At 38.5% G+C, this 19,818-nt stretch overlaps 1 protein-coding gene across 1 annotated transcript; it reads right to left on the minus strand.

The window, feature by feature from the left end:
- Positions 1-302: 302 nt before the first annotated feature.
- LOC133532836 (ran GTPase-activating protein 1) lies at positions 303-19,252 on the minus strand. Its single transcript, XM_061871689.1, has 13 exons — positions 19,040-19,252; positions 16,148-16,335; positions 14,444-14,578; positions 12,519-12,671; positions 11,975-12,144; positions 10,175-10,277; positions 7,979-8,102; positions 5,834-5,938; positions 4,963-5,094; positions 4,028-4,137; positions 2,926-3,196; positions 2,782-2,894; positions 303-508 (listed from the first exon to the last, which is right to left on the minus strand). The coding sequence occupies exons 1-13, from the start codon at positions 19,149-19,151 to the stop codon at positions 320-322; spliced, it is 1,905 nt and encodes a 634-aa protein (XP_061727673.1). The 5' UTR covers positions 19,152-19,252; the 3' UTR covers positions 303-319.
- Positions 19,253-19,818: the final 566 nt, after the last annotated feature.

Below are 19,818 nucleotides of genomic sequence, written 5' to 3' on the forward strand. Positions count from 1 at the left end.
ACTATCCATCGACGTTAGCCGTTCCATTCTACCATCAATCGATTGGTGTAATAAACTATCTATTGACGTCGACTATTCCATTCTACCATCGATCGATTGGTCTAGTAGAAATTATGGATCGACGCTGATCGATTGGTGTCGTCACGGACGGACCTTAACAGACGTACCGCTAGGACGTACCACGTACAAATCTAACCGGTTTCGGACCTTACGAAGAACGAAGTTAGAGGGACTTGTCTTTTTTATTTTCAGCGGTTTGTCGTTAAATAATGGGTATTGATTTATCAAATAAAAGCACAATAATTGTAGTAAGCATATATTAGTCCTGTAACAGTACGGGGTGCTGCTGCAGCGAGTCCCTCAGCTCGCTGGGCAGGCCGGGCAGCTTGGCGCCGATGAAGAAGCGCAGCGTGCTCTGCAGCGCGGCCGGGAACTGCGCCGGCAGCGCGCGCGCCAGGCTGGCGTAGCAGCCGGGCAGGTGCCAGCGGAGCGGCGCCTTCTCCTCCGACTGGGAATAATATACTTCATTCAATAAATAAATATTTCTTTCATAGGCTTAGCACGCACTGCGGTTTTTAAAAAGCGGTTCCGCTACCGCAAAAAATGTAACGTACGGCATTCTTTATAAGCGCACGCACTTGCGATTTATTCCAGTGACTGATTTTAAAAACGCAACTTGCTACATTTTGATTCGCGGTTTGCAACCGCGCGTTTTTATGTATCCCATACTTCATGTACGGCAGCGCCCCCACTGCGGTTCGTAAAAAGCGGTTTTTTCGTCAGTTCGGCTCAGAGAGCGGAGCAGTGAGGTGTGTGTTGTGCGCTGCATTATGTCGTCGGAGTCCGAAAGTTCGTTGCCGGTCGAAAGTGTGCCTTCAAATATCTTTGATCTGTTAGAGGATGTTGGCAAAGACGTTTTCTATTTTTTTTTATTTCTTAAAACTAAGGCCACAACACATACTGCTCTGAGGAAATCCATTGTCATACTGAACGTGAAAACCGCGGAAACGCAACCGCAGTGCGAGTTCCTCCGCGGTTCGGCGTTTTCGGCCAGACCGCAACCACAAGAAAAAAACCGCAGTGCGTGCTAAGCCATAGGCTGATAGTCGGGTGGAAAATTGTGTTTTTTGTTATTTGTACTGCGAGCAACAGCTAACAACCATATATGCCGTATTATTCAGTTATAAGCTCTCATATTAATATTAGCTTCCGCATTTTCCGACCAAGTATTATCGAAATTGAATGTCGATTGCATTGCATAATTCAAAACATATACTACTTGTATTTAATATTTAAATGTATGAAATAAACATAAATATTTGTTAATACATCATTATAAATGACGATAAATGTTTTAAGTATTATCATAACATTACATTCATTCATTCAGTTTCACTTTTTTTAAGACGCGTATACATTAGGGCCGTTTCAGACACATTCCAATTTAACATCGGATTGTCTATGGTTTTAGATTTTTTCCGATCGAAATGTAAATGGCGCCAGTTCCAGTCATAATCTACATTTCTTGTGTTTGACTTTCCTCATAGTCGATATATAGAGTGTTTAACTCGAGTAAAAGTAACCATCTCACCCCCGAACTATTGGCGCTAATATATCTATGATATGGTTCACTTTCCACCCTTAGTTTACAATCTACTATTCCTTTTTTATTGTGGAACGTAGCACATTATAATCTATAAATTGTATATACAGATGTCAATCACAATGGAATAATCAACAATGATCAGCTTTGATCAACGTGGGACTCGAACCCACATCTTTGGATTGCCGGTCCAAAGGTGCAAAGGTAAAAACCGGACCTGCGCATCTTTTCTTTATGATTATTTTTCTTATTTCTTATTTTCATTGTGATTGAAATTTGTATATACAGTTTATAAATTCTTACACAAATTCACAAAGTCCCACGGTAAGCCAAGAAGGCGTATGTTGTGGGTACTCAGACAACGATATATATAATATAAATACTTAAATACGTAGAAAATATCCATGACTCAGGAACAAATATCTGTGCTCATCACACAAATAAATGCCCTTACCGGGATTAATTTCGGAAAATTTCATTGATTTTAACATTAAAAATTACTTAGCAGAAGTAAGCATGAGGATTTATATTGATTTTTATTTTACTTAATACGGTAAGAATAAAATAATTTCAACTCATTATGATGACTAAATATGGTGAAAAAACAATCAAATGTCAATAAATTTTGTTTTTATTAGTTATGAAAATAATAGGATGTAGGTAATCGTATATGATATATTTTTTACATATTTGCTGTCTTATTTTTGTTAAAGTGATTTTTTTTAAATAAAAAGACACATGAAGATAGCTTATTTCTAATGCTAAAAACTGGTCAAAATATCAAATTAGATGGCGCTACTCCTCTCCAAGGCCTCGGCTAGCTAGCAGCACGTTTGTTAGCAGCCGCGACAGTCCTTGCGAAAAGTTGCAGCGCAGCGTCCCTAGCTTTGTCGCTGTATTAACAGGTTTCTAGCTACCATTCGTTAGTTAACATAATTGTATAGTAACAATATTATACCTTTATTAGAGCAACTCCTCTCAAAAGCCTCTCAGTAAGCGGCCAGCTAGCAGCACGTTTAATCGCAGCCGCAATAGTCCTTGGGAAAAGTTGCTGCACCGCGTCACCAGCTATGTCGCTGGTTTATCAAGTTTCAGCCTTTGCCTTCCGTCGGGTTACATACTGTATTGTGTTTTTTCGTGAGTTTACATAAGTTACATGTTTTATTGTTTTTACCTACCTTTATCAGCGCCAGTCCTCTCAACAGCCTCTCAGTGAGCGGCCAGCTAGCAGCACGTTTGTTAGCAGCCGCGATAGTCCTTGCGAAAAGTTGCTGCACCGCTTCACCAGCTATGTCGCTGTGTTATCAAGTTTCAGCCTTTGCCTTCTGTCGGGTTACATGCTGTATTGTGTTTTTTCGTGAGTTTACATAAGTTACATGCTTTATTGTTTTTACCTACCTTTATCAGAGCCAGTCCTCTCAACAGCCTCTCAGTGAGCGGCCAGCTAGCAGCACGTTTGTTAGCGGCCGCGATAGTCCTTGCGAAGAGTTGTTGCGCCGCGTCGCCGGCTTTGTCGCTGTTCAGAGACAGGCCGGCGACGGATAATGTCGCGTTCACGTACTGGGTTAGAAGCTCTTCTGTGTCTTGTGTGGACTGAAACATGTAAATTGCAGTGAAAATACAGGGTGTTTATTTAGTCACCTGCAATAATTTACAGGGTGAATATACACTACATAACATAACATATATATATTTTTTAATTCCACTACCTAAAGGTTGTCTGGAAGAGATCGCTTTTTAGCGATAAGACCGCCTGTTGTTTACCTCTTCTTTATGTGTTGTATTATTTGTACTGTTTCTGTATTGAGGTGTGCAATAAAGAGTATTTGTATTGTATTGTATATACCATGTTTGTATTGAATTCCGTTAACTCCGGGGTATCGGTAAGTACGTTTAATGAAACTAAATGGCATAGATAATTAAAAAAAAAAGGTTTTTTTTTTTAATTTATTATTTTAGTGTGGGACTTAGTCAATTTGTGTAATAATGTCCTATAATATTTATTTATTTATTTAATTTTAATAATGTAATTAAATGTTGCATAGCGTTGTTATATCACGGGCACATTTAACTCAACCAAACAATTGAAAACTGTGACATCTCAATGTCATTTCGAACATCGATCGTCCGAGATAGTATGTACGTTTAGTAGCAAATGTATGAGCTCGTACTTAACACCAATCAATATGTAAATAGGCCCTAAGGGAAGTGTACACGCTCGTAAGGGCCTTATAAGATAAAAATAAATTACTGATTATCTCCGAAATGGAGTTAATTAGAATACCAGTGTCTTTGAGAAAGTTACTTAATTTAAGCTCAGGGATGCACCCTCGAAATGAACGGAAATAAAAAAATCACGATATATATAATATACAAATACTTAAATACATAGTACTCATACAACACAGACAAACATGAACTTACCTCAATGTGTGCTTCGATGACATCAGCCGGATTCGAACCCAGCCGTTCCAGGTTCTCTAACGTGGGTTCTTTCAGGAATCTTTCTACGTCGTTCATCACTTCCTCCATGCCTGTCGACAAACAAATATAATGTATAACACATATTTTGAAGCACGTATTTCATACACTTTTTTAATTATTTGAAACATGGAGAGCCTTTACACCTCTAAATCTAATTAATGGGTATTACAGTACATATGGTGCTACTTTACCGCACTAGTGCGAAAACTAGCATATTACGTTACTGTGTGGGTATTACAGTACATATGGTGCTACTTTACCGCACTAGTGCGAAAATTAGCATATTACGTTACTGTGTCGAACATTTAAAGGGCCATATGTACTGTAAAACGTCGTACGATACATGTGCGAATAGGTAATTCGCAACTCGTGTCGATTTAAAACACTCCCTTCGGTCGTGTTTTAATTAATCGCCACTCGTTTCGAATTTCCTATTTTTCGCACTTGTATCGTAATGTACTATTTCACGCCACTGCTCGGAAATGTGATTTAAAACTAATGCTTAGTTGTACACCCGAACCAACAGTCGAAAATAATTTATTTCCTTACATTCGTTTAGTAAGCCATTTTTTATAAACTTTGTAGGATGGTACAGTAACGGGAGGTAAGAAAATTGAATTGAAGTCTTGGGCCATTTATCTGGGTGATGTTGTTGTTTGTGGCTGTGGTGTTGACGCTGTGTTGCGCGTCTTCTGTTGCACCGTCCTCTGTGTTTTGTTCGTCTTGGAGTTCTGCGTGTCTCTCTAACATACCTGACGCATCAAGGGTGATATTGTTGCCTGTGGCTGTGGTGTTGACGCTGTGTTGCGCGCCTTCTGCTGTGCTGTCCTCTGTGTTTTGTTCGCCTTGGAGTTCTACGTGTCTCTCTAACATACCTGACGTGTCAAGGGTGATGTTGTTGTTTGTGGCTGTGGTGTTGACGCTATGTTGCGCGTCCTCTGTTGCACTGTCTTCTGTGTTCTCTTCGTCTTGTGATTCAGCGTCTGATTCTTCTTCTGATTCTGTGTCTACAAAATAAAAATACACAAAATATTATTTTCAATGTCTAGAACTCTGCAAGGTGCATATGCAAGGTCATAACCATACATCGGGGTTTTCGGTGCGGGAATGTTTTCGTGTATTCATAACTTTGTTTATTGTGAAATAATTGCCATACTATGAATTAAAAATAGACAGTAAGCTCCAAATGCGCTTAGAAATATTAAAATAGTATGGGTTTTTATAGTTTTTACCTGTTTTTTGGCTAGTGTAAAACATTCCCGCACCGAAAACCCCGATGTATGGTCATAACAGACGTGGCTCTGCATCATAGTATGGCCCCACACATTATTTATTTAATTTAAATTTATTTACTCAATAAGAAATACACAGCAATATTCATTTTACATATTTTTCGCCAAACTGCTTGGCAGTTTGTTAGCGAACGGTTATGCGGTTGGTTGTCAAGTTTCACAGTTCAATTTAGAGATGCCACGAATATTCGGCAACTATTCGGTATCCGGCGTATTTTATAGGTTTATTAGAAACTTAGACCTTTTGCCAAAATAATTCAACATCCGTTAGATAGGCGATATTGGACGATATGAAATGAAATGAAATGAAATATTTATTATGCATAGTTTTAGGTACAGTTTTTATGAATATATGTATACACCACTTTTTGTACGTCCACGTTCAAGATAATATTCCCTCGCCTCAATGTTTCTTGCATGCAATCTCCACTGATTTAATCCTCTTGCAACTTACCCTCGTCATCATCATCATCCTCGTCCCCGCTCTCCCCTTCGTCGTCCGTGAGTTCCCCGGCGGTCCCGAGTTGCGCCTTCATACCCCTTTTACTCGCCGCGTTTCCTGTTAGTAAAAATATTTTTAGATTTTTAAAAGGTATAATTATGTTTTTGACGACCAGTATGGCCTGGTGAATAGTGACGAAGGAAACCGATATTAAAATGTTTTGTGCAAAGTACTTGATAATAGACGGCGAGCCAGAAACAACCAATCGCCTCCCGGCTGAAAACTCGTGTAGTGGTTAACGGCTAGGTATGATGAACCCTTGTGGACGTCAGCTCCGTTGGTGGCAGTGTTGTCACATCCAATTTTGCCGAAGTGGTAGAACAGGGTGCAAAAATAGGTAGAAATGGGTGGTTTTAAAATGAAAAACAGGTTGATGTATCACTCAATAGCAAGTACATTTTTATGATTAAAAGTATGTATAATTTTTTTCAAATTATTTATTAGTCTTTAATATTGTTATGTTAGTACACGTGTTTATTAAAGAAATCGAAAAAAAAATGAGGATTTCCATTGTTTGTAGGTAATGAATCTGCTTGTATAATCTGTTTCTTTGGAAAGTTTTCATTACATCGAATCTAAATTCGGTAGAAATTAAGTAATGTTCCGTCACATGTATTCACGTCACGTCAATTGTACTATTTTGAAAAATAGGTAGATTTCAGGCCGTGGGAGGTAGATAGGTAGAACGCAGGCAAAATAGGTAGATCTACCCAAAAGTTGGTAGATGTGACAACACTGGTTGGTGGGTTGAGGAATGGCAGCCACCGAAACACGTAAAACAAAAAAAAATGTCATCGCCTCCCGTTTGAGACTTTGTCAAATGATAGTTCAGATGCTGTTGTTAATTTAAAAAATAGTCATCCGGTTACATCGCGGTGGTAAGAACATCAGCTGGTCGCATGAACATGTAAAAAATAAGCGCTTTTATGATATGAATGAATGAATGAATGATCGTTTATTTGCCTTAAACAAGCGTATATATACAAGGTGTTCAATGTTTAATTACAGCACGATTCTTGTTTGCCATAACTGGCGTACAAATATTGCTACTTACTAACTAGCTAAACTAACTATGTACAAAATGTAAAAGCTAAACTTACACACTACATGATAGCAATAATAAATCATGGAACTTTGCATGTAGCATTTCATCAGGCGTAAACACCTCAAAAGCCATCAACGGATTACGCAATTTACACATTACGCATACTTTGCCGGACATAAAGTGGTAAGCCGCATATTTTTTACATGTACATTTTATAGCTGACGGTCATTCCACCGCTATAGAACCGGCTGACGGTTTTTTTTAGTTTAACCTCTTGAACGCCAGACAGCGAACAAATTTGCCGTGCCCCGGACGCAGGCGATCACGACTATTTAAACGAAATTGAACTTTACGGAGTCCCGCGTTAGTCCCTATTGCATTGGCGAAACTGTCGGCTGTAGCCGTCGTTGGCGTCCCTGGCAAGTATTTCACATGTCGGCCATAGCCGACGGTGGCGGTCAAAAGGTTAAAACAGCATCTAAACTATCATCTGACAAAGTATCAGCCGGGAGGCGATGACTGACAAAATATTCTCCTGGCCCGCGGTTTATAACGGTTTGGAAAATAAACTGGTTTCCGAGTCTTAAATCTATATGAGTAGCGGTTGGCCTCCCTGAGGCTTCGCTTTATGGGTCTAAATTTAACCCAAACAAATACCATTCTGCAATCATATTTTTTTTTCTAGGAATTCGACTACATTTGGTGAAGTCAGTTATTTTTGTACGACCGGTTTGGCCTAGTGGGTAGTGACCCTGCCTACGAAGCTGATGGTCCCGGGTTCAAATCCTGGTAAGGGCATTTATTCGTGTGATGAGCATGGATATTTGTTCCTGAGTCATGGGTGTTTTCTATGTATTTAAGTATTCATAAACATTTATATATTATATATATCATTGTCTAAGTACCCTCAATACAAGCCTTATTGAGCTTACTGTGGGACTTAGTCAATTTGTGTAATAATGTCCTATAATATTTATTTATTTAGTTTATTTTCAGCAAGCTTGCGTATAAAGGGCTTTTTTTCTTGTTTTTTTAGCAGATTCTGTTCTTACCGAGACTGTTCCCAGCTAGAACTACTCGCGACAGTCGTTCTCCGCTGTCTGGCAGAATGGTGATGGCGTCCACCAGCTCTTTGCACGCCGCACGACCGATCTCATTGTGGCTCAGATCTAAACACTGTAAATAGAGAAATAACGTAGGAATATAAATTTTGGATACGAGGGTGGTAATTAATAAAAACAACACGAGTTTGCAATATTCTTACCCCCAGTTACACACAATGTTTTTCATCACAATTGCGAAGAAAAAAGAAAATTTTAAGCGAAATGATTCTTAAATACGGTGACATTTCCAACATTCGTCCGCTATTTTGTAATTTCTGGACAGGTTAGGCATCGAAGGCTTTTCGGCATTCAGCCACGATTGAAAATTATGTAAAAATATTTTAAACGGTTGATAAATTAGTCAAATTTTAAACATAAACCAAAATATTAAATTATAAACGTCAGTATTTTAAAAGTAAAACTCTTTATGCTACTTGGTTTGTATGAATAAGTGACATAATTTTTTGTAAAAGCTACAACCCTCTAGGTGGTACTTCTTTTCACAATCCATAACTCCCGCGGGATTAAATTCGGCCTTTGTACTTCAGTAAGGTGTACATGAAATAAGATAATTTTCGAGCAAGTGTGATGAAAATAAATTAATCTCTACACTCGATTGCCTAACAGCATGTATTTTTTGTGTCCTTGAAAACCAGGGATCGGAAACCGGTATTTTTTGTATGGGAACGAAAACGGTATTTTTTCGTTCTTTGTTAATTACTTCATTTCTAATTAGGCATTCTAATAATACGAAGTCGTTATCTGAAAACACAACTAAGTCCTACATTTAGAGTATAAAATAAACCGAAATATATGGTTATTTCGATGTTTTTGTAAAAAACCGGTTCCGATCCCTGTTGAAAATGAACTAAATGATACCAATAACCTGATTTGATGACAATGATTTTTTTCTTCCTAGCATTGTCCCGGCATATTGCCACGGCTCAAGGGAGCCTGGGGTCCGCTTTGACAACTAATCCCAATATTTGGCGTAGGCACTAGTTTTTACGAAAGCGACTGCCATCTGACCTTCCAACCCAGAGGGTAAAACTAAGCCTTGTTGGGATTAGTCCGGTTTCCTCACGATGTTTTCCTTCACCGAAAAGCGACTGGTAAATATCAAATGATATTTCGTACATAAGTTCCGAAAAACTCATTGGTACGAGCTGGGGTTTGAACCCGCGACCTCCGGATTGCAAGTCGCACGCTCTTACCGCTAGGCCACCAGCGCTTCTTTTGATGACAATGATGATAGACAAAAAAAAACAGGTGCGATTCGGACTCGTTCACCGAGGGTTCCGTACAAATTTTACTTATTTTTTACAAATTTATAGTTATTCGATTTTTTCCTGTACTTGTAGAGTAAGAAATTACTTATACGACATTGCTTGCCAAATTTCATAGTTCTAGGCCAACGGGAAGTACCCTATAAATTTTGATTCCCTCGAGTGTCGAAATATACGTATTAATCGGCATAAACGGCCGTATATTCTTTTACAGTACATATGGTGGTACTTTAGCGCACTAGTGCGAAAATTAGCATATTACGTTACTGTGCCGAACATTTAAAGGGCCATATGTACTGTAAAACGTTGTACGATACATGTGCGAATAGGTAATTCGCAACTCGTGTCGATTTAAAACACTCCCTTCGGTCGTTTTAATTTATCGCCACTCGTTTCGAATTTCCTATTTTTCGCACTTGTATCGTAATGTACTATTTTACTGCTTCAAGGGACTGCAGACCTGACTGACAAGGAAAGGTACCCAACTGTCCGGTTCCGATTTGATTTATATTTATATATGTTACAGAGTAGTCTAAAATAACGGACACGTATTTTTTTTAGCTGCCCAAACTCAACCTATTGCGAGAAATTGTCCTCCAAAGTACAAAAAAAATGACTAAATCTTCTAACTCCTATAGAAAGTGGTGCTCAAGCAACTTGCTAGTTAATGGCTGGTTTGGAGGAACGAAACCCTAAAAATGGCGAAATAAGCTCGAAGAAACTGTTTTAACTACAGAATAGCATACACTTAGTGGGATTGTACAGTCAGATGCAGAGAATGGTGACCCCCACCCCTGCATAAACTGATTGTATGCAGGTGGGGGGGGGGTTCACAGCTACAGCTGACTACAAAGCATACCTCTAGGAGTGTTGAATTGTCTTTGAACGCTTTGGCAAGCGTCCGCGCGCCGCTACTCTTGAGCAGGCAGTCTCCGAAGTTGATGGCTTTCAGGTTTTTTAATCTGTAACAAATATCAAACATTTATTCAGCAAATAGGCCACAGGGGCACTTTTACATGTCCATTTTTACAAACAATAAAAATTAAAAAAAAAACAATTACAAATATGGAATCGATGAAATAATAAATACTTTATGAGAGATGTATACTGTCTCTAAATGTCAAATTACACAAAAAAACTATGATAAAAAAAATAAAACCATAAAATATTAAAATTCTTTAGAGATGTATAAGTCTCTAAGTGTCAGAGATAAAATATAAAAAAAGATATTAAATTATCCTTACAGATGTAGAGGGTCGCCAAGGCTTGAATTCTTATATAAATAATTAAAAGACAAAAAATTAAAACAGACAAGAACCGAATGAAGTGTCTGACGTTAATGTCACTCAAAAGTAAAGTTACATACTTTAACATAACCTGTACCCCGTGTAAGCTTAAACAGACCGGTCTCCACAAACAGCATTAACAACATTTAAATAATAATTCCAATTAGATCTTCTATTTTTCCATTCGGTACTGATATTCCATGCAAGATCACGTTATTTTTACGCGCGTTTAAGTCGAGGTAATCTATTTTTTTATTCAGTTGGGTTACTTCTTCGCGCAGTTTCGCATTTTCTTCGATTACAGGTTTAATTTTTTCTTTCACTTTCATAAGCACATTCGTTGTTATCGTTTCTTTTTTTTAGTTCCTCTTTCATTAACTTGAACAGAAGTGACATTTCGTTTGACAGTTCTGATTCCATCTTTTTTTTTCGTATAAGTGACGTAGTATGGAGCGTAGATCGGAATAGTTGAACGCGTCCAAACTTGCTTTCCTGCAAGTTGTCAGCTTTGCTGTTTATCTATGGCGATCGGTGATAGACATTTAACCTAAAAACTTTTTAGTTATGTGCACTTCACGACACTTAAATTTGGCTTGATGTTGTGAATTTAAGTTCGCACATGCGGTACTTCAATAAAAGGAATTTGTCACTTTTGTACTCGGAACTGGTCGAAAACACTATTAAATAAACTCGGGAGCAACTTTCGCAGCGACCCTCTCGTAAGACAACAGGATCTAACTCAACAACAACCGTCTGAGAGGTCATCACTTAAAGCTGGAAAGGCATAGGGCTCACAGTAACCCATACAAACACTTTTTCAGCAATCGAGTGTTGAGGGCTTGGAACAGACTCCCAGAAGATGTGGTTTCAGCACCAAATGTGAACCAGTTTAAAAATAAATTAGACAAGCACATTATATCTACTACTCGTTCATGATAACTATCTTTATGAATATTGGATACAGGTCATTTCAGTTGTCAAACTGCCTGCCTGCTTATTAAATAATAATAATAATAAGTCAGATGCAGAAGGCGGTGATGTTGGACACGGCGCGGATAGTCCGGCGGTTCCTCTCTCTGCGGAACCGCCGGCAGCTTGGGCCCTGCCCCGCTGCTGGCGGCACCCTAGGTTAGGTTTTTTATAATGTGTTTATATGTATTTTGTATTATTTTTGTATGATTTGTTGTATTTTACTTTTATATTCATATTATAAAATGCCTAATCTAAGACACAAGATAAATAAAGAGATAATAATAATAATAAATGGCGTTCTAAAAGTATTAATCATGTGTCTAAAGATGGCAGTAAATTTACTGTGGTTACAAAATTTTCTTGGACAATCCAATCGGCCAGAGCGGTGGTCAAAATGTTACCTGGGCAGGGCTGCGGCGACCGCCACGGCGCCCTTCGGCCCGATGGTGTTGTCGTTGAGGTTGAGGCAGCTGAGCTGAGGGTTCTGCTTGAAGGCCTCCGACAGAGCCGATATACCGACGTGGTATATACCGTTCTGTGGCATCGCTACTTCTTCTAGGGACCCCATTTTCTGAAAAAAAAAAATTAAGAATGGAGCAAAAATCAAAGTCTTCTTATTCCTCGCGTTGTCCCGGCATTTTAACACGGCTCATGGGAGCCTGGGATCCGCTTGACAACTAATCCCAAGATTTGGCGTAATTTAGCTAGCAGCCGGGCTCTGATGATGCCCAAACCGTTGGTGTTTAGATGAAGTTCCTGAAATATCCACTGTACCTCGAAAACCTGTGCAAGAGCAGTAGCCCCGTCATTCTCCAGGCAGTTCCTGCCGGCTATGAACACTCGCAGCCTGGGCTGCGGCGAAGACAGCGCTTTAGCTAACAGCGGGGCTCCTGTGATGCCCAGACCGTTGGTGTTTAGATGAAGTTCCTGAAATATCCACTGTACCTCGAAAACCTGTGCAAGAGCAGTTGCCCCGTCATTCTCCAGCCGGTTCCTGCCGGCTATGAACACGCGGAGCTTGGGGGGCCGCGACGACAGCGCTTTGGCTAGCAGCCGGGCTCCGGTGATGCCCAGACCGTTGTTATTTAGGCGAAGCTCCTGCAAAAAGTTAAATAAAAATTATGAATTTATTATTGTCTTGAATAAGAGGAAATTATACGGGAAGCGTAGGTAATATTCGATCCAAGTCCTCCCACCATTCTCGCCATAATGCTAGCTCAATCCATATTATTCTAAGATTGATTGATTGATTCATATTAATTAAAGTTTATTCTATATTTATATTGAGCGCCTAGCAAGCCACCCTAACCCACTGGTTTCAAAATTACTGGATAAGACTAAAACTGTACACAGACTTTAAAGGGAAGCACGTTGTGCAAAATTAATGATTGGTTAAATGGGACGATGGTCTCCAAAAACCCTAATGTCAATTCCTACATACATTACTGTACTGTAACTGATTATAGTCGTTACCTTACTGATGGCAGTTCCCAACAGAGAATTAAAAAAAATCTCTATTTACAGACAAATTTCGCGAGTTTCCTCCAAAACTTATGTCTGTCTTTTGCGTACACGCAAAGGGCATTTAACGCCATGCGCGTACAATACAATGACGCTGCCATGCAGTCTCCTGGCCGTAGTAGCTGATAGGTGGGACAGTGGCTTGATAAGGCACTGGTCTCATCTGCACTTAAGGTTAGGTTCTAAAATAGTTTTAAGTTAACCTTAGTTGCAAGTATAAATTTTAAGTGTAAAATTGTATAAACAAAATATGGGCCCAAACTGTAGTCTGAATGCATTTTATTTTCATTTCATTTTATTTATATTTTTAATAAGCAGTGCTGAGAATCAGGCATTCTCAGAACTGCTTATTAAAACACATTAAAGGCAAAGTCTACGAGTATAAAACCGCCGTACGGCCAGCTCTAACGTATGGCGCCGAGTGCTGGCCCCTCAAAACAACAAGGGGACAGACTACATGCCGCTGAAATGAGGATGTTGCGCTGGGCTGAAGGTGTAACGCTGCTAGATCGCATCCGAAATACCCTCATCCGTGGTAGCTTCAGGGTAAAATCAATCCAAGAGAAGCAAGTGGAAGGTCGACTTAGATGGTACGGGCATGTCGTCCACCTGAACACATGACCTGACAAGTACTCGAAATGTTTCCGGCACCAAAGAGATAAGAGGAAGACCCCTCCAAACATGGATAGCTACCATAGAAAGGGACATGAACTATCAGTGGTGGATCGTTCAAAGAACTTGATTCCCACCGGCTTGTCTAATTTCAGCCCGTTGAGTACTTTCACGATCGGTTCATGGAGAAAAGGAAAGCAATATTAGCTCCGGGTTCCCTACGAATATTTGTGACGCGCCGCCACTGTGAACTATGCAAATGTCACATCTAGGATAACCCAGGACAGAGCGTTCTGGCGAAGGACTAGGAGAGCTGACCCCAAATGATGGGATAAGGCTAGGTGGAGAGAGAGAAATATTTTTAATAAGCAGGTCTAAACCAAGTCACATTTATTCCAAAAACAAATTTTCAAAAAAATTTTACGTAATTTTTGTCTCTTGCCGCACATAAAGTTACCACTTTACCAGGCGCATACTTTTTACATGTTCATTTTACAGCTGACGCTCTTCCCACTGCAATAAAACCGGCTGACAGTTTTTTAATTTAGATGCTCTAAACTATCATCTGACAAAGTATCAGCCTGGAGGCGATGACTGACGAAATATGCTCCTGGCCCGCGGTCTATAATAATCGCACCTGCTCACAAAATTTCACGTAAATCGGTTGAGAATTGCGACCTGTAGAGAACATCCGCACATAAGAAAACATTTTCGCTAATGCTCGGTCAAAAATATACCTCCAGCTCGGAGCAGACTTCGCTCTGCAGCAGTTTGGCAAGTCCCTCGACGCCGATGGGGCCGAAAGCGTTGTCGCTCAGATCCAGGACTTTGAGACGGGCACCGGCAGCAATCATACCGTCTCCAAGCGCTTTCTAAAAACATAAGAAACATTTTAAATAAGTTTTTGGCAAAAAAATCATTTTTGGTAAAAGCTTTTGGCTGACGGTACTATTCTTTCCACAGGCAACTAATACTCGTCGAGACAACTCTAAAAACCTCAAACACAATTAGGTCGCATTGTTTTATAACAGGGTTCCTATGGCCACCTCCTGTGTCCATCATCAGATCAGCTGGATGGTACCATGATATTGCATCGTCACCGACCGGGAAGTGGGTCAAATTCGACTTGCAAGATTTGACCCGTACAGACATAGTTACATACATAGGAACATTGCAAGTTAAATAAAAGCTTGCCAAAACCTTCGTGAAATTTGGACATACATCGCATTATAGAACGGACTTTGTTATTGACAACCAATTCAACACCCATTGACGAAGAAATCGCGACACGGAAATGGAGATGGATAGGACATACTATTCGAAGAGGGGAAAAGAATAATGCTACCATAGCTTTCGCGTGGAAGCCGCTGGACGGAAGTCGTGGCTCCGGGCGGGCGCCCTGTACACTGTTGGCAACGGTTCGTCCCTAAGAGAGCTACGAGCCGGTCGGGTTGAGCTGGAGCGAGGCCAGAAGGCGAGCTGAAGATAGGAAGGCGTGGCGCGAGCTTGTGAAGGCCCTTTGCACCTCTGGGGTGCTTTGGGACAACAACAACAATTCAAGCTCAAAGGCTCTCAGTAGAACGGAACAGAATTTGACAAATTTTGGTCTCATTTACTTGTAACCTAGAATGATCTAAAAGAATCTATTTCTTAAAATTTGTATGCTGTTATATATTTTTTAATTTTATTTCTTTATAATGTACTTTTGGCGATTCAAAGGAGATTATGTGGCTTTTTAGGGTTCCGTAGTCAACTAGACACCCTTATAGTTTCGCCATGTCTGTCTGTCTGTCTGTCCGAGGCTTTGCTCCGTGGTCGTTAGTGCTAGAAAGCTGAAATTCGGCATGGATATATAAATCAATAAAGCCGACAAAGTCGTACAATAAAATCTAAAAATTTAATTTTTTTGAGGGTACCTCCCCTACACATAAAGTGGGGGTGAATTTTTTTTTCTTCTTCAACCCTACAGTGTGGGGTATCGTTGGGGTGGCTTTCAAAACGAATAGGGGTCTTCAACAAAAATTTTTTGATATTCAGAGATAATCGCTCCCAAAGAAAAAAAAAATGTGTCCTACCCTCTAACTTTTGAACCATAGGTCCAAAAAATATGAAAAAAATCGTGGAAGTAGAGCTTAAGAAAGACTTTAAATGAAAACTATAGCGGACATGATCAGTTTAGCTGTTTTTGAGTTATCGCAAAACGCAAAAGTTTCCCCTTCATAGTAAAAAGACTTTAATTAGGTACTGATTATGCAAATTTGCCTACTCGTATTTGTTTAACTCGCGTTTCATCCCTTGGTTAACAATTTACTATACTTTAAGCTCCAGTTTAGCTTATTGTGACAGAAAAGTAACTACGGAACCCTACACTGAGCATGGCCCGACATGCTCTTGGCCGGTTTTATTTTACTTTACTTTCTACTTTTAGAAGTAGAACTCACTAGAGCAGGCGGAATTTCCGTCTTCATCCTTCCAGTGAACATATCGGACCAACGGGCCACTTTCAGCTCAGGATGGGACTCCAGGGCCTTGGCGATGGCTTCAGCCGCAGCCACGCCAAGCGTATTGCCTGTCAGCGTCAGGTAATACAGGTCGGGGCATGCTGAGATGGCTGCGATAATGTCTTTGGCTGGAAATAAGAATTGAGTTTATTTTTTATGAAATAAGAATTGAGTTTATTTTTTATGAAATAAAAAATAAACTTTTCTGTAAATAAAGTGTTTATAAAGAGAAAATAATACAACATGATTGTTCATACAAAAAGACAAAACGTTTTTCCACTTCTAAATATTTTCCATTCGTCATGATTTTTTTAGTTTTTTTTCCTCATCCTCTACTGTCATCTGCCATTTATACATTCATTAACACAAATATAAGAACATACATATAAGGTTTCAAGAAAAGTCTATATTGTCTATTCCTCATAACAGCACTTGTGCTTTGAAGTCGCTATAACGTTACTGCGATTAATGGCTACCAAAACCTAACAAATTCAAAACTAATGCAGTTTCAAACTAAGTGCATTGCTGCCAACTTACAAAATGTTCATTTGGTTGCATAGTAGAAACAATTGTTTCATAAGTCAGAAACACGCATGTGACACCCGTAATATAGCAACACCCATAGACTACGAAGACCGCTTAGCATTGCTTGTTAGTTTCCATAGGCTACTGTGGCCAAAATCGAGAAAAATACTGTCCAAAAATGTAATTTAGCAAAGAGCAAGTACCAGGGCCTATGATTACAAGGTGTCGCCGACCGGCCGGGCCGTGGCGGGCCGGGCGCGTAACAAGGTATACTCGCGCGTCTTAGCTATATACTTTTGCTTTGTTTACCTACATTAAGATTCATTTTGTTGACTAGTAGGAAAAGTATTGTATGCAACGTTGTATAAGTGGGTCAAAAAATGCTCGTGGCGTATTCCTAACTCTGTAACTCACGCCACTCGCCTTTTTTGAGCCTTCTTATACAACTGTTGCATAAAATACTATATAAACACAGCGAAAAACTAGGTTTATAAGTTTTCCTTTTTTTTCAAAATTTTCAAAAAAAAAAATCTTTTTAAAGTGAAACGATTGTATATGATAATAATTGTTACATATTTGCAGTGACGTATTTTTCTAGAGTTTTTTCAATACAAATACACGTCAAAATCGCTTAGCTTCTTTCTAATGCAAAGAAAAGAATATAGAATATAAATATTATGCTGAACCGATCAAAATCAAAGTGATTTGTTAAGATTTAGTTAGTGGAAACTGTTTTCTCCCGAAATGGAATTTCATAGAAAAAGTACCATTATTTCATTAAATCGCAAAGCTATTCTTCCCCCTTAAGGTATTTAACATAACCAAACATGGCTTTCGACATAGATAAATAAGAAGTAATAGTGTGCTCACTCCATTCATCAGTTTTGGTACCAAAATGCTTATTATTTTCGCAGTCAATCACATATAATGCTAAATGTTTATATGTATATATATTTATGTAAAATAATGATTAGAATTAATAATAAAAACTAAACATTCTAGACTAGTATTTTTTATAGAATCGTTTTTTTTTTTGTATGATGATATTGAAATTTTTAGTATTAAATTTGATCTATGAATTATATTCATTAGTATTATATATGGAATAATATTTACAACATCAATAAATTGCTCTGATAATTAGCTTAAGATAATTATATGTAATACTGTCTTACTATTCATAACTAGACGACTAGTCAACCGGTCTGGCCTAGTGGGTAGTGACCCTGCCTATGAAGCCGATAGTCCCGGGTTCAAATCCTGGTAAGGGCATTTATTCGTGTGATGAGCATGGATATTTGTTCCTGAGTCATGGGTGTTTTCTATATATTTAAGTATTTATAAATATGTATTTATATATTAAATATATCGTTGTCTAAGTACCCTCAACACAAGCCTTATCTTATTGAGCTTACTGTGGGACTTAATCAATTTGTGTAATAATGTCCTATAATATTTATTTATTATTATTATAAGTGCTTGTTGCTAGGCCTACATGAATAAAGTATATTTGAACTGAACTGAACTATAAGTAAATATTGTCCACCCAAACTTCAATCCATAGACTGTTTACTGTTCACTTTTTCTACAATAGTCCCAATGCGTACTGCAATGTTGGTGTATTGTTGCACCTGTGAACGGGTTCCAGCAGGTGATGACATTAAAGCTCTGCAAGGGACCTCTACATGTTGAATCTTTATCCTCATGGAAGCCTATCAAACGACCGGGATTCCGTAGTGAAATCTACGAAGATACAACCAAACTAAAAACGAAAATATGACTAAATTAAATCTAAAAATGGCCCCTGCGGTATAATACCGACGATGCTGGCAGTATTTCCAAACTGGATCGTTAGATTGATGCGTTGAGGAAGGAAGCTGCCAGCTCTTTGATCTGTGGCATTTCTTACACAGATATTTGAAGATACTCAGAGTAATGTTAATTATACCAAGTAAGTTTTACTTTGCAAGTGATGCTTACTAGACAATATTAGATGTGAAGCTACATCTGTAATCCTAACAATTCACTGTGGTTAATTCTCGCGCACTATCGATGCGTCACGTTCCTTTGCTTGCAGTGGGCGATGGGCGAATACAGCCGTGTATATTGTCACCATAAGATCATCGCACCAAAACGATTACAAAAAATTAACAATACAATCAACACGTGACGCACCGAATAGAGGTTAGAATGTAAACAATATCAATAATAAACACTTTTTCAAACCTTATATTACTTATAAAACCCTTCTCAGGCAGATCTCATCGTAATAAATGTTATTTATAGACCTAAAATAGCGACGCTTACCATCTTTCTCAGTGTCCAATTTAAGCGATTTTCCAGTGAAATCAACACCACTTTGTACTTTATTTGTTTCGTTTAAAGCCGAACTGAACGACTTTAAATCAAATGTCGCCATTTTATAACTTAATTATTAATAAATAATCGTAAAAACTATTAAAACATCGGAACAATACACTCCAAAGGCAAGCAATCAACGGATATTTTTTAATTTTTTGTTTAATCGTTTCGCTTGACATGCCGTAAGGAATGTTGCCAGGCAAATAGGTTTACAAAAGAAGCATTTACACTATCAATAATTACTGTCAGTCTGCTTTAGATAAAAAATATAATACATTTTATAGGAAATGTATGAAATAAGAAGATGTCTTAAGTTTAAAAGCTGGTAGAATGAGTGATTTGAATGAAAGTAAATTTCGATGTTTTTTTGGAATAAATAAGTTACCTGTATCCATAAAAAACCCATTATGTGAGATAATCTATCTGAAATATTATATATAAATATATATATATATATATATGTTATTTTAATTAAAATTCTTAGATTTTCCAAAATAATCGAATATTGTCGAAAGCCACGCACTGGTAGAGTTAGACCAAGATAACTCTGCAGTGCGTTTGACAGCATAGACAGTGGAAGTGTTTGTGTTTTGTCATTATGATAACACTGTAACGGTCTAGTTCTGCTATCAAATTCGCTGCAGAGTTATTTTGGTCTAACTCTAATTATCTAAGGTGTGCTTGATTAATGACTAATAAGTATTTTTTGTTGCCGAAAATAATGA

The sequence above is a fragment of the Cydia pomonella genome, chromosome 27 (genome assembly GCF_033807575.1).
Source record: "Cydia pomonella isolate Wapato2018A chromosome 27, ilCydPomo1, whole genome shotgun sequence".
Taxonomy (NCBI): Eukaryota; Metazoa; Arthropoda; class Insecta; order Lepidoptera; family Tortricidae; genus Cydia; species Cydia pomonella.